The 14,397-nt window shown below is 38.8% G+C and overlaps 1 protein-coding gene across 1 annotated transcript; it reads left to right on the top strand.

Moving 5' to 3' along the window:
* Positions 1-2,602: 2,602 nt before the first annotated feature.
* AGA (aspartylglucosaminidase) lies at positions 2,603-12,543 on the top strand. The gene is made up of 9 exons (XM_019749475.3): positions 2,603-2,812; positions 4,723-4,876; positions 5,484-5,596; positions 6,430-6,542; positions 7,749-7,863; positions 8,460-8,535; positions 9,385-9,492; positions 10,196-10,329; positions 12,310-12,543. The coding sequence occupies exons 1-9, from the start codon at positions 2,689-2,691 to the stop codon at positions 12,408-12,410; spliced, it is 1,038 nt and encodes a 345-aa protein (XP_019605034.3). The 5' UTR covers positions 2,603-2,688; the 3' UTR covers positions 12,411-12,543.
* Positions 12,544-14,397: the final 1,854 nt, after the last annotated feature.

Genomic DNA, 14,397 nt, shown 5'->3' with positions numbered 1-14,397 from the left:
ATTTTGATTTCAAGTAAGGAGAGAGGAATTTTGGAGAAAAGAGTGGACTTAGTAGAGTGAAAATTAATAAACAGAAACCTCATTTAAAATGGAGTTGGGAGGCTAGAAGAGAGAACTCTCATGCATGTCACCAACACACACACTACTGACCCAAACAGGAAAAGATATACCTTGCATCTCCGACAGGAAGTGACACTACTTTACTACCTCAGCAGGAGGAAGAAAAGATTCCTCCTTGCCCAGTACCAGCTCAGCCAATGGGAGACTGCCATAACTCAGCCAAAGAGAAGCCACTACACTTTGAATCTTCAGTTTCCTCCAAAGGACTCTTCATTTACAAGAGCCCCTCCCAGTCCATAAAAGAATGTTCCTCTCCTTTGTTTCTCTGGACTTGAAAATTGCAATTTTTGGTTGTTTCTGAATAAACCAATTTTGCTAGAGAAATATCTAATTATTTGTTAAGGTCAATAGGACAACAATCTGTTTTAGCCAGAAGAAACACAAATACCTTAAGAATTAGGGAGAGGCTATAGAGAACAGTGGGCATTGAGACCAATTTTTCATGTATTGTATTACACAATTTTTTTTTTTTTTTAACTGAAGGATATCCTGAGCGAGCTTGTATCAAGAATACTAGGGCTCAGCTCAGGTGCTAATGAAAATGAATTCAAAGTACAATGTGTGTTTTCCTTGCTTTCTTACCGTTTCACACCTCTTTTAAATTTCACCTGGCATTAGTTTATCCTGATTACCCCATATAAATGACTTGTTCCTCCTCCAAAATTCCATAGAAATTTATAACATTTCTCTTTAATTACACCTAACTTTTTAATAGCACTTTGTTGCCTTAGGATAATTCTTCTAGTCTAACTCACGCTATTTAAATTGTATATTTAATTTCATAGCAATAAGAGCCTTGAAAACTTTGTATACCTTTCAACTCCTACTAAGTTAATATTTCAAAAGTCTGGATAGATTTATAAATACCCTTCAAAATTACTTAAATGACTTGATTATGTGTCTTCCCTTGGCAACATAGGTAGGTATTCCAGAGCCTCAAAGATATGATTGGTTCATGCTTGCCCATCTTCCCAGACAACTGAACTATCAAAAAGTTTATTTCTATCATACTTGTTGTCATGCAGGGACTCTGATCCCACTCCCCACATAAGAACTCAGGTTATGGTGAGGTCGAAAACGAACACCAACGGATCCATACATAGGTGAGTCATACCACTATATTCTTGCTGGCTCCTGGATTGGAGACACAGGGAGCAAACATTCGCCAGTACCCCAACAAGGGGTCTTCCTGCACCCCAGTCTCGCTGGCGCCAGGAGAGACACAGTAAGTAGGATCCACAGGATCCACAATCTGCTGTCCGCTTTTCTGCCTGCCAACCAACCAACCAACGCAGCCATGGCAGTTGCATCAGTGGCCAATTGGCTCACTGGTTACAGCTGACGGCCAACCAGTCACAGCTGATGGCCATCTACCACCTAAGCCAGCATCTTTCCACTTGAGGCCGAGAGCCTGGAAACTGCTCTCTGGGACTCTGTCCCCACACATATCAAGTCTCCATTCTGCCTTTTACCTGTGAAAATGAATAAAGGAAACCTCATTCAAAATGGAGTCGGGAAGCCATGAAGAGAAAGTACTCATAGGTACCGTTCTGCACCTCGCATAGTCTAGCAGGAAGAAAGATTTCCTCTTCACCCAGCAACACATTTCCAGTGCCTGAAGCAAATGAGAAGCTGCCACCACTCTGAACTCTCATTTTCATCAAGTTAACTTTTTTTCAGAACAACTTCACCCAAAATCCTCTTTTCCTCTATAAAATAATGATCTTTTGTTCTCCAGACTTCCCTGTGGTTCACCAATTTACTAGTTCTTAATGCAAGTCCTCTGCTATTCCCGAATAAACTTGATTTTGCTGACTGAGTCTCTTGTTCTTTAAAAGGGTTGACACATTTAAACATTTATTTAGCACTTAACGGTAATGGTAATGGTGCCAGGCACAAGGTAAAACACATCCAGAAAGACACAGAGGTAGCTTCTTGCACAGGAGGTGCCAGAAGTTGCATTTCAGTGAGCTGTGTAGGTTAATTTCTGCTTCCCCAGCTCAGGGACCTATAAGGAGACCACGTCCTTCAAAAAGCTGTGGTGGAAAAACCACTGAAGGTACACGGGTGGGGAGAAATCTAAAATGAACTGTTGTAGGCTAGCACGCTTCACTTATACTCAACAACCATCCCAGATATCTGAGGCCAGGAATCCCAGAGAATACATTCTGAGTGTGGCAAATGTCAACTTCAACTTTTCATTAAAAGTATAATAAGTTAAAAGCAAAAAGTTGCTAGGGTAATGCAACCCAGGGCTGCATAATTTCATACTGATTTTCCAATGTGAAGCTCAATTTACTTTTAATAACGGGGTTAAAAATACAACAACAAAAACACCTCTAGGTACGCAAAAAAAAGCTCCTTATCACGGAGCCACGCCCAGTCCCCCGCCTGACAGACAGCTCCTGCGGTCCCAGAGGAAGCCAGGTATCGCGAGAGTTGAGGAACTGCTGACTACACCCGGAAGGGGAGGGCGTGGGGTCCGGTGGGCGGGCCGCTGAGGGTCACTGGTTCCCCAAAGGCCGGCAACCGAAATCCGTTTGCTACTGGGCGGGCCGTGGGGCCCCCATGGCGCCGAGGTGGAACGTTGTGCTCTTCATACAGCTCTTTCTCAGCCCAGCTCTCGTGCGCAGCTCCAGCCCTCTCCCCCTGGTCCTCAACACGTGGCCATTTAAGAATGCAACCGAAGCAGGTGCGGGGCGGTAGCCGGGGGCGGGGACTGCGCTGCGATCGCCTGCGAGCGTGGAGGACCGGCCGGCTGACCCCACTGAGGTTACGGGAGCCGGGGGCGCGGGCCAGCGCCAGACCGGGCCAGGCCGTCCGCAGTCTCGCTTTGCAGCCCTTTCCGCACCCACTCTGTCGCTGCGTCTTTTGCAATTGACCGTGACTCTGTTCTTTACCACTTCTGTATTTTCCGTCCTCGTCAGGCCTACTCCTTCTCTCCACCCCCGCGCCAATACATTCTCCACCCTGCTGCTGACCCAGAGCAATTAGAGCCTTTTTGCATGGACTCTTCCTGGGGCGCCTAAGCTGTGTTTTGCTCGCTGTCATTCTGTTCACGGGCTATCTCCTGCCTACCTCTCCACTTCTACTTTCTAATCCCTCAATTCTTCCCTATAATACCCTGTACTCCAGCTTTGCAAACGATTAATAATTTACCAGAGAAAGCATATTTTCCTCCCTATATGCATATATGCTGTATTTGTTACCTGGAATACGGGGTACCTGGTACCTTTCTGCGAAGCTTGTCAAAAATACCGGTGATTAGGCCCCACTTCCTGAGATTGAGATTTTGAATTAATTAGAACCACGGCATCCGTTTTATTTTGTTTTGTGTTTTTAAAGCTCCCCGACTGATTTTGATTTGCAGCCATGATTGAGAACCACTAAGCTAAAATATTAACTCTTCCAGGAAGCTTTCCCTGATGTACTTACTGCTCCTCCGTCCAATCTGAGTTATCTTCTGTTCTTTGCTATTATCCTACACTTGCCATTATCTTGGAATTGTCTCATTATATTGTGTTTGTTTCATTCATTTCAAGACATAATACCCCAAGAGTAATTTCAGACCCCTCTGAGGCTGCTAATTAATTTTCTGGGGCACCTTTGGCTCCAGAGCCCCGTTCATATATTGTAAGCAGTGCAAACATTCAGAAAAAAATGAGACACGCTGTGAGAAAGAAATTCCCACTGATAAGACAGAAAAGAAAGTGCAGTAGCCCAGGAAGGGGACAGTGTACGTTGCCTATAGCTTTTCGAAATATAGTTTCAAGCCAGTATGGCCAGTAGTAATACTTAAATTATTGACCAATAGTAGCATCTACCGTTTAAGGATTTCTCTTTTTATTAGTAAAGAAATTGACCATTGAAGACCTTTTTTTTCATTTTCCTAGTCAATGTACAGGGCGCTAAAAGCATGGCCTCTGGAGCCAAAATGGCTACTTTTGAATACTGCCTCTATTACCTATTCTCTTTGTGACCTTGAATAAGTCACTTAACCTGTCTGGGTCTGTTTCCTCCTATTTAGAATGAGGAAAGTAGTTGTAAAGTACTTGCCTAGAAAACTGTTGTGAAGATTAAATGAATTAATTCATGTGAAGCCCACATGTAATTTGCTGTTATGGTACTGTTACTGAAATCTGCTGTGATAGATGTTATCTCAATAAAAGTATTAGTTATATGTATTTTTAATGATCTAATGATGCAGAAGAAATTTATAAGGCTATGATTTAATGAGTTTTTAATGTAACTGTCTTTTAGCAGTTTCAATTGTAACTTTAAATTGAAGGCGAGAATACTTTCTTTTCTCACACACACTATGTAGAAATACACATTAATAAGTGTAAAAACTCTCACTTTGCATCCCTAGCCAAAGTCTTCGGATTCACAGTAAATAGTTGGGTTATATAACTTTGTATCACTGTCTATATCACTCTGACTCCTTCGTAGCATTTAATATACTAATTGACAAATTCAGTTTAACTTAGAGTAAATATGGGGGGAAAATGTAAAACTATGAGTTCTCAAAACATTTCTGGTTTGTTGCATTTGGCATTGAAAAAATACATATATAAACAAGCACTGTTGGGATTTGATTAACAGCGTGGAAGACATTAGCGTCTGGAGGTTCCCCCCTGGATGCTGTGGAGAGGGGCTGTGCTGTGTGTGAGAGGGAGCAGTGTGACGGCACTGTGGGCTTTGGAGGAAGCCCGGATGAGTTTGGAGAAACCACACTGGATGCCATGATCATGGATGGGTAAGAATGCTCTCCAGGACAGATTTATCTCTACGCCTTCGCTTCATGTGGAGCTAAATTTATAGTCGATTAGTCTTCTACGGAGAGCAAGAGAGATGATTATGTAAGGTTTGGTACAGGTCAAAACCCCTAGCTTACTGGAGCTGGCCTTTCCAAACACAAGGAGTTTCCCTTTCAGTTAAAAGAAAATCATCATAATAATAGAAATATCACATGGATGTTCTCCTTTGCACAGGAGAACACGAAACTAGAAAAACATGTCTCTGACCTGGTAAACAGTCATTCACCTGCCATCCACAAAGGCCGTGGTTTGCCTGACCTGAAGCCTTAAAACTCCTTTCAGAAGCCATATTAAGACAAGACAGGAGAAACTAAGATAAATTTTAGTGCTGTTGGATTATATGGTAAATTGATTTTTTATTTGTTCCTTAATTTGTCTGATTGTGGGAATTTGTATGAACTTCATGGATGTGCTGTGACTTCTATGTTAAGTTGATTTTTATCCTACAAAACACTATGGCTTAAAGGAAAGCAATATTTTTTTTTAATCTATGAACCTATGAAAATACCTTAATAAATCTTACTCCATTTTTCTTTTTCCTTACAGCACTACTATGAATGTAGGAGCAGTAGGAGATCTTAGACGAATTAAAAATGCTATTGGCGTGGCACGAAAAGTACTGGAACATACAACACACACTCTTTTAGCGGGAGAGTCAGGTATATTTTAACTATATTAAAATAGTAGATGAAAGCCAACTTAAGTTCAAATTCCAGCTGTTTTACTTAATATCTGTTTAACTTTGGATAATTACTTCTAAATTCGAATTTTCTCCATCTGTAAAATAGGATTTTAAAAAAATTAGTACATTTGTAGATGGGGAATTACTGGACTGAAAGAGGATTCAGCATCATTTCTCTTCCTATATTACATATTATAGATGTAAGACCCATGGAACACTGCTAACATAGGAAGATGGGTACAGAGGAGTTTTGCTATGGTGGTGGCACTTACTTGAATGCCTTTCATGTTAATAGCAAAAACCATATAGTGACCTATATCAAAAATAACTTAATGACGTTTTAGCTCACAACTGCAGTCTTCAATGTTGTTGAAATATAGAGTTGAAAACTACCTGACTAACAAAGGATCTGTTACTCGTTCATGGAATCCAGTTGTCCCTTTGGTGTCTCAAAGCTTGTTACGTGCTGGGCATTCATCCTAGTGAGAGGAGTAAGATTCTTAGTTGGTGAGCAGTGTGCCTTTTCTTTGGTAAAGAAGAAGAAGGGAGATTGTGGAGGGGAGGGAGACAGCAGAACAAACTGTCAAAACACACCCCAAGGGTCCCAAGCAGATCAGTTTTGGGAAGGACAGTTGTGATCTAGAAACTGATGCCTTCAGAACTGTTCATGTCTGAATACTTCTTTGTGTACCCCGGGGTGACTGTACCCCACGTAAGAGACAGCTGAACTATAACACTTCCTGTCCATATATTTTGTTTAGAAGACAGTACTTCACTAATTTCCATTTTTCCTTTCTTCCCAAACTCTAGCCACCAAGTTTGCCGAAAGTATGGGGTTTGTCAATGAAGATTTATCTACCAATATTTCTCAAGCTCTTCATTCAGATTGGCTTGCTCAGAATTGCCAGCCAAATTATTGGAGGGTATGTATACATAATTTTAAAAAATAAATTATTTGAAAACATTATATGCCATCGCTTCTGCTCTCTGTGGTCTAAGGTGCTAGTTAGCACCCTGGTTGCACTTTAGAATCAGTTGGCTCTCTGGGCATGGGTGTTCTCAAAAGCTCCGTAGCTGCATGTAGGGCATGTCCCGGGTAGAGAACTACTAGTCCTGGGCAAGAGTTTCCAAACTCGAATGTTCTATGGGGAGAGGGGGCTGCCTCAATCAGAACCATTCTGCTTGTATTTCCTTAAAACGAAAGACCCCAAATCTGAAAAAAATCAAAGTTTTGAAACCATTAGTCTACAATATTTCTTAGATTTTATCTATGTGACATGTACGCAGCCTCTTGCCCTTGTTTGCCTGGAGGTTTTATCCTATTAGGTGTCTAGTATGTCACTAGGGGGATACTTTATCTTTAAATCAATGAGACCTTTAGCATCAGTCAGTTTGTCTTTGACATCCAGAGTTTTTCTGTGGACTCTCTTAGTCTCGCATCTGTTTTTTCCTCAAATTCTCATTACCGGGGAGTCTCTGAGGTTAGCATTTGAAAGAGGCTACTGTGTAAAATCAGGTCAGGGGAGGCACTTCGTGTACTCATAAATAAGACATGAATAGTAGGTTTCTTGCTTTAATACTAATCCATACGTAGAACCTAAATTTATGAATGTGGATTATTTCCTGAGCCTTTAAGATTCTTACAGGAATCTAAGAGTAAAATTTAGAATATGTTCATGTGAACCTAGCTTTGGGGAAAAAAAAGATGGTTTTAAAATAGATTTTGTTTTAAATCTCATAATTCTTTGGCCAGGGAACAAATTCTGAAATTTAAAGGTCAGGTTGCATACTTAATTCCTTTTAGGATTAAAATCTAACAAAAAAATATTCATTTATATCTGCCATTATGCTGAGAATTTTAGGCATTTAAAGGAGAAAAATCAGGGATCTTTTCCAGATGATGTAGTTTTCTGTTCCACATTATGTAATTCTGAGAGTAGACTAGGTATTTAGTAAAATTGTATCCATCTGTTCACATAAGACTTAGTTAATCTTTGACTTCTAATTCTTATCTTTTAGTGACCAGATGTCCTTTTGGTTTCTTGCTAATGTTTAGAGATTGTACATAATTACTTGCTGATTTCTAAAATCACCCTTTCTAAAATAGAAAACTTAAATCTTGTTTACAGAATGTTATGCCAGATCCTTCAAAATACTGTGGACCTTACAAACCACCTGGTATCTTTAAGCAAGATGGTTCTACCTGTAAAGAAACAGGCGATAATTACGGTCATGATACTATTGGTAATTTGCCTTTTATACAGTTTTCATGGTTAAAGTTCAGCCATTTTTAATTGCCTTTCTGTAATTCTTAACTTTTTCGTCCCTATTTATGTACAGAAGATGATTTTATTTTAACTGGCAAGTAACACTACACACACACGCACACACGCACATTCTTTTCTAAGCATCTGTATACATTTTGGTAAATTACCTTTTTTTAAGACCCCTAAAATCTAATGACTATTCACTTGTGGATTTTTAAATCTTTATATTTAGTTCTTTAAAAATTTGACATTGTTTGCCACAATCAAGAGATCTTTCCAAGCTGTAATGTTGAAAATTTCCATTAGGCTGTATTAGTGATTTTCTTTGGAATTCCCTTTGAAAAATGACGTTAAAAAGTAACCGAGCAATTGGAGAAGTATGGGATATCTACCAAATGATGCTATGAAAACAGGTCATTGAAAAGCACAAATTATACCACTGCTATAAGTTTCAGCATCCTCAAGTTTTCTGTTTCTTATACCTGGCATTAATGAAAGAGGATATTTTGAGGTAAATTTTAGAATTGATACAAAGATATTTTTAATTTTTTTTTTTTTTTTTTTTAATTCTAGGCATGGTTGTAATCCATAAGATGGGACGCACTGCTGCTGGTACATCTACAAATGGTATAAAATTCAAAATACATGGGTTAGTGTTTCTAAAAGAATAGATCTCACAAATTTGTATTGAGTGTAAATTGGGAGTGCTGCTCTGGGAGATGCAAATACAAAGCAAGCCCTGTCTTCATGGCTGACATAAATAAATGTGAAAGAAAAGAAATTAGTACCTGCTGAGTTCCAAAGGAGAAGGCGTCCTGGCTGGTGCTATAGCATTCAGGGATGGTGGTGGTGATCTGATTAGGCTGCATGAGTTAGGGAATCCAGTAGAGGGATTCAGAGAGCTGAGCCTGAGCCTATGGAAGGGGTGGGAACATCCAGGCCAGGGCACTAGTAGATCCAAAGTAGTACATGCTCAGTTCAGAGTTCTCCCTGGCTGGAAAGGAAACTGAGTGTATGTCAGGTACAGGCGTGGAAGACTGGAGTCAGATTTCAGGGGTCTTAAGTCAGTTTAAGGATTTCTGGATTTTATTTCAAAGTAGTAGAAAAGCATTGAAAGTTCATTACGAGGATAAACCTTGGTAAAATTTTGACACATTAGCTAGAAAGCAGAAATAGATTATAGGTGAGGAAAGCCTATATGAACCTGTTGAGATAATCCAGAAATTCGGTGATCAAGGATAGTGATAATAGTCACTATAAATCTGTGCCTTCTTGAGAGATAACCAGCTGATATCTAGTTCTTACATAATTAATGTAGGTTTGTGGAAACTGAAGTCGAATAACTTAGGAAATCCTTTGTCTCTGTGTTCTGATGAAGAAAATACTTAAAACAATAATCAGTGGCTAAGTAGAAATATCCCCTATTATTGAAATATCATAAAATAATTGTTTTTACACTTGGTTTCCTGTCCTAAATTATTGTGCTGTGTCCTCACAGTCGAATAGGAGATTCGCCGATACCTGGAGCTGGGGCCTACGCTGACGACACTGCGGGAGCAGCTGCAGCCACTGGGGATGGGGACATACTGATGCGCTTTCTACCAAGGTGTGACTCTTACCTGTGTGACTCTTAGAGATCTTTCGAGGAGATACTGTCTATCAAAATATAAAATAGTTTGTGCCATATCATCCAAATTTATGTGCACAAGAACTTTTGAGAAATTCTGCTTACAATTCTACCTATCCTGTTGGTAATATGGTAATTCAAATTAAGTAAGCATAGTCCTCTGAAATAGAATATTTCTCACTCTACTTCACAGATGAGAATACTTAGGATCCATTTAAATAATGTATGACAGGCCACCGAATAAAGGAACTGGTAATTGATGATAAAAGTAAGAAATGCAGTCACGGTGTACAATTACTGAAAAACAATCATAGCATCTAGATGGTCCGCATATGCGTAGTATTTTCCCTATTGATGGTAGCATCATTTTGTATTTAAATATAACCTCTATATTTAAATACATTATGACTTCTGGCTGTTATTACTAAGTAACAATTATTCAGCCAAAGACAAAAAATAATAGTCCTTATCTGAAACTAATGGCTGGATGAAATGAAAAGATGGACATCGTATCAAGGTTTACTTGCTTTCATGTTGATGCTTTCATAGGCGTACGGACTCCTGTTCACTTGTTTTCTATCAAATATAACAGTTTTGATAGTTTTAGATTTCTAACTTAAAGTAACCAAATTTGGAGTTAGTTTACTCTGTGATACTAAAATTTTGCCTCTGTTTCAATCAGCTACCAAGCCGTAGAATATATGAGAAGAGGAGAAAATCCAACCATAGCTTGCCAAAAAGTGATTTCAAGAATACATAAGTATTTTCCAAACTTCTTTGGGGCTGTCATATGTGCCAATGTGACTGGAAGTTATGGTAAGTTTAATTTGGAATTTGTATTTGTGTGAACTTGCAAATGTTAATGAAAACATACACTTTAAAATATTGTGGTGTATTTTATGCCTATATAATGGAAGTAGGAACTACATTGAGTTGACTACTGGGTAGGTATTAATTGATGATCTGTTAAGACCCACAAAGTGTTAAAAAGATACCTAAAACTCTCCTTTGGTTGACTGCTGGTAGTTCCGATTCAGTCTATGGCTATTAGTTCTTATCTTTGACTTCTGTCCTAAGTAAACATTAGCTTCAGCTCCAGTGCATGGTGAGACGGGCTAATCTAGTCAAATGCTTTTATTAATTAGAAGTAGATAGGGATAAATTATCTTCCCTACTTCTTTTCTATTCATTATTTAATGTCTCAGTCATTTAGATCTTCTTGGGGCTCCAAGGTATAAAATGCATTACTAATTAGTAAACCAAAGAAGTTAGTGGAGTTATTTTTATGCTACATTTGAGGAATGTCCTTTGCTCATTTAATTTCTTTATGAGCCTATCACAGTTTCAAAGCATTTCCACATCAACCACTGCTGTTTCTCATTAGTGAATTTTCAGATGCGGAAGATATACAGCTTACTGATCGATATGACTTATTAGGTTAGACTGCTTATTATTGTTCTTTGATCTTTTACTTCCCACAGTTCTGTATTTGAAAAACTTGTTTGAAGAATTCCGTATTCTTTTTTAAGTACTAAGATACAAAAGTCAATATAAGTTATGGGAGGGAAAGGCTTTATATATAAAATAAGTCAGTTTCATTGATTCCTTCTTAATAAACCTTAGTTTATTTCTCTCGAAGTTGGATTTAACAGGATGTAAAATGATAATTATATAATTGTAGATTAATTTAAAACTATAAATGATAATTAGATAATTTTAGATGAATCTATCCCCTTATATGTAATGTAATGGCTTTGGAAGGGGACCCTTCAGGTGTTTGCACATAGATAGGGCAATAGGAAACCTCTTCAGTACGATGAACTTGATTAGACAGAGGGCATCTTGAAAATAACTCTCCTCACTTTCTATAAGAATAAAAGGAGCAAAGAGCAGGAGCATGGGGAGGGGAAGATTATGGATGCATGATTAGAATGTATTAGTGGCTAGGGAAATAAAATCTTCAGCATGTGCCAGAATTTTTTTTTTTTTTTTTTGCTAAGAAAAGGATATGGGGCCAGCCTCGTGGCTCAGGTGGTTGGAGCACGGTGCTCCTAATGCCGAGGTCACCAGTTGAATTCCCACATGGGCCAGTGACCTGCACCCTCTACAGCTAAGATTGTGCACAATGGCTCTCCATGGAGCTGGGCTGCTGTGAGCAGCCGGAGGTTGGCATGTGCTGCCTCTGGCTGCTGAGTGCTACCTAGTGGCCGGCAAACATTGTGAGTGGCCGTGGGCTGCTGTGTGCTGCCATGAGTGGCCAGTGGCCAGTATGAGTGGCCAACAGCCATCGTGAGTGGCAGCAGCTGGCAAGAGCTGCCGTGAGTGGCCGACTGACGACCAGCAACAGACTGCCTCAGCCAGGGGGAGCACGAGGCATGGACCGCATAATACCAGCATGGACCAGGGTGCTGTGTCCTACACAACTAGACTGAGAAACAACGTCTTGAACCGTAGTGTGTGGCGGGGAGGTGGAAGAAAGGGGAAAAAAAAAAGAATGCATGCACGCTTATCTTTAAAAAATAAAAGAAAAGGATATGAACACAGTAAAATAATAGAAGCAATGACAGCATGCTTATAGCGCAAAAAATCAGCCTACATTCTGAGGTTCAAAGAGATGACTTACCCACTACTACCTTTCTTCCCTCTCCTGGCCTGTCAACTACTCAGCACTAAGGAGGATGACACAGTATCCTTCATGTGCCTTAGGTGGACATCAGGTATACAACAGGCGATGTCTGTGCAGTTGTAAATATGTGCATTCTCCAACTAAACAATTTTCTCTTTTCTTGGCCTCAGGTGCTGCCTGCAATAAACTACCAACGTTTACTCAGTTTAGTTTCATGGTTTATAATTCTCAGAAAAATCAGCCAACTGAGGAAAAAGTAGACTGCATCTAATCCATCTTTTCTGTCAGCATCTATATTTAAAGAAGAAAGATGCAAAGGCTGGAAAGGTTACTATCACTGCAGAGTTGCATTCTAAGTTCTTTGTGTAAAATAAACACAAAAATAAATTTATGCTGAAGTCGCACTTTTACTTTGAATATATGAAATTTTTTATTACCTATTTTTAAGCTTTGTATGAGAATATTGCCTGAAAATGAATATGTATGTGTATGTATGTTTTAATGTTTAAATTTTAAGTGATACTTGGATTTCTACTCAATGTTTTAAGAAATTGCTCCTTTGACGATTTATTTCCATAATGATATATTAAAGTCAAAAGAAATATCTGTATTTTAGATACTTAAAATAGAGTATCCGTGTTTTTTAGACCCAAAGAAAAAGTAAAGATGAGGCGCAGCATCAGTCCTGATGGAATTTCAGTACATTACAGTGATGTGGCTGTTCCCACTGATTATCAATTTTATGTAATGCTCCCTGCGAGCTTAAAGAAAGAATGCTGTTCATAAAAAAGACACTTTTTGTTTTGCTCATATTAGAAAATATGGGCAATTTTCTGATGAGCAATTGTGTTGATTTTCTTGTTTTTCTTCCCTCTGATAGAGCTCTCAATGTGAAGGTTCTTCAGCCACAAAAATCTCTGCTCTTTTAGCTACTAATATATAGTGCTAATAATTTTTTCTGAAAATGATTTAGGGAGTTTGATCTATACTGTGGTTTTACTAATCTCGTGTTCCGTGGTCGGTGACTGCAATTAGAAATGATTCAGTAAATCTATCGTGTAGCTTGGTCGTGTTTTCCTAAGTGCTGAGTCTACTATCTGACAGCTATAGAGAGTTGTATGTGTGCTTTCTCAGCATCGTCTTTTCCTTCAAAATCATTATCTTTACCATCAGGAGTCAGTAATAAAACCGTATGAACAATATTGTCCTCAAGCTTTAGTATATCTGCTCTGCTTTTTCTACACTCAGCTTAATATGTAATGAATGTTCTGTATAATTTAGGACTAGAAAGCTATAGTTTTGAGAATGCTATTAGGGCACTTGTTCTCAAACCTTGCTATGTATCATAATTGTCTGGGGAGCCTTCTTTTCTATCCTACCAAGTCAGATTCCTCACAAATGAGAACTTGAAAGCTGGAATTAGCAGCTACTAATGGTAGCCTGAAAGCTAATAAGGAAATAATCCTACAGCTTCACTCACAGAGCAGAAGGGAAGCCCTTACTTTCAAGGGTTCCCATGAGGTATGTGGACTTGCTGATATCTGATACTAGGCCTTAGAACAAGGGGAAGAGGTCAGATTTAAACTTTCAGTATACTGTTATCAAATGGAATGCTTGTTTTGTGTGTTTGCTATCTATTAATGTTAGGCAGCCCTGTAACACCAGAAAAATGAACTGAAAGATTTCATGGCCTGTCACTTCCCAGCAAATTGTAAGTTTGGGTGACAAAAACAACCCACATATTTTTTAAAAGGTATTTACCCTTTAACTCAGGATCTTCCTGATGGAAATAATTTTTCTGTATATCTAATGTAGAAAGAAATGGAATTAGCTTTGGAAATGTATTTTTAAAGTTCTAGATTTGAATATAATGTAATTTAAATGCTGCAGATGTGTTGTCCTTTCTTTTGAAAAGTTAAAATTACGATTTTGTCCCTGGTGATGATGTGCACCAGAAACTCACCTCTTTGATGATAATGTTTTGTATCAGAGATCACTGGACTTGTAGGGGAGACAGGTAGGAAACTAGTGAAATAGTGCAGTTTCTAAACAGAATTGTGAGCCAATCATAAATTGAACATGGAAATGATTCACTAAAATTTAGTAAAAACAAGAAAGTTACTTGGGAAGGGAACCGTGGGAAATGTAATCATGATCTAACTTTAAATGATAGACAGTAGTTGGTGGTTTGCTTCATATACCCTTTTCCCCGAAACTAAGACCTAGCTGGACAATCAGCTCTAATGTGTCTTTTGGAG

The sequence above is a fragment of the Rhinolophus sinicus genome, chromosome 16 (genome assembly GCF_057876585.1).
Source record: "Rhinolophus sinicus isolate RSI-liver-muscle chromosome 16, RSI-T2T, whole genome shotgun sequence".
NCBI lineage: Eukaryota > Metazoa > Chordata > Mammalia > Chiroptera > Rhinolophidae > Rhinolophus > Rhinolophus sinicus.
The sequence above is the reverse complement of the archived record's forward strand: the minus strand, read 5'-3'. Positions and strand labels throughout refer to the sequence as shown.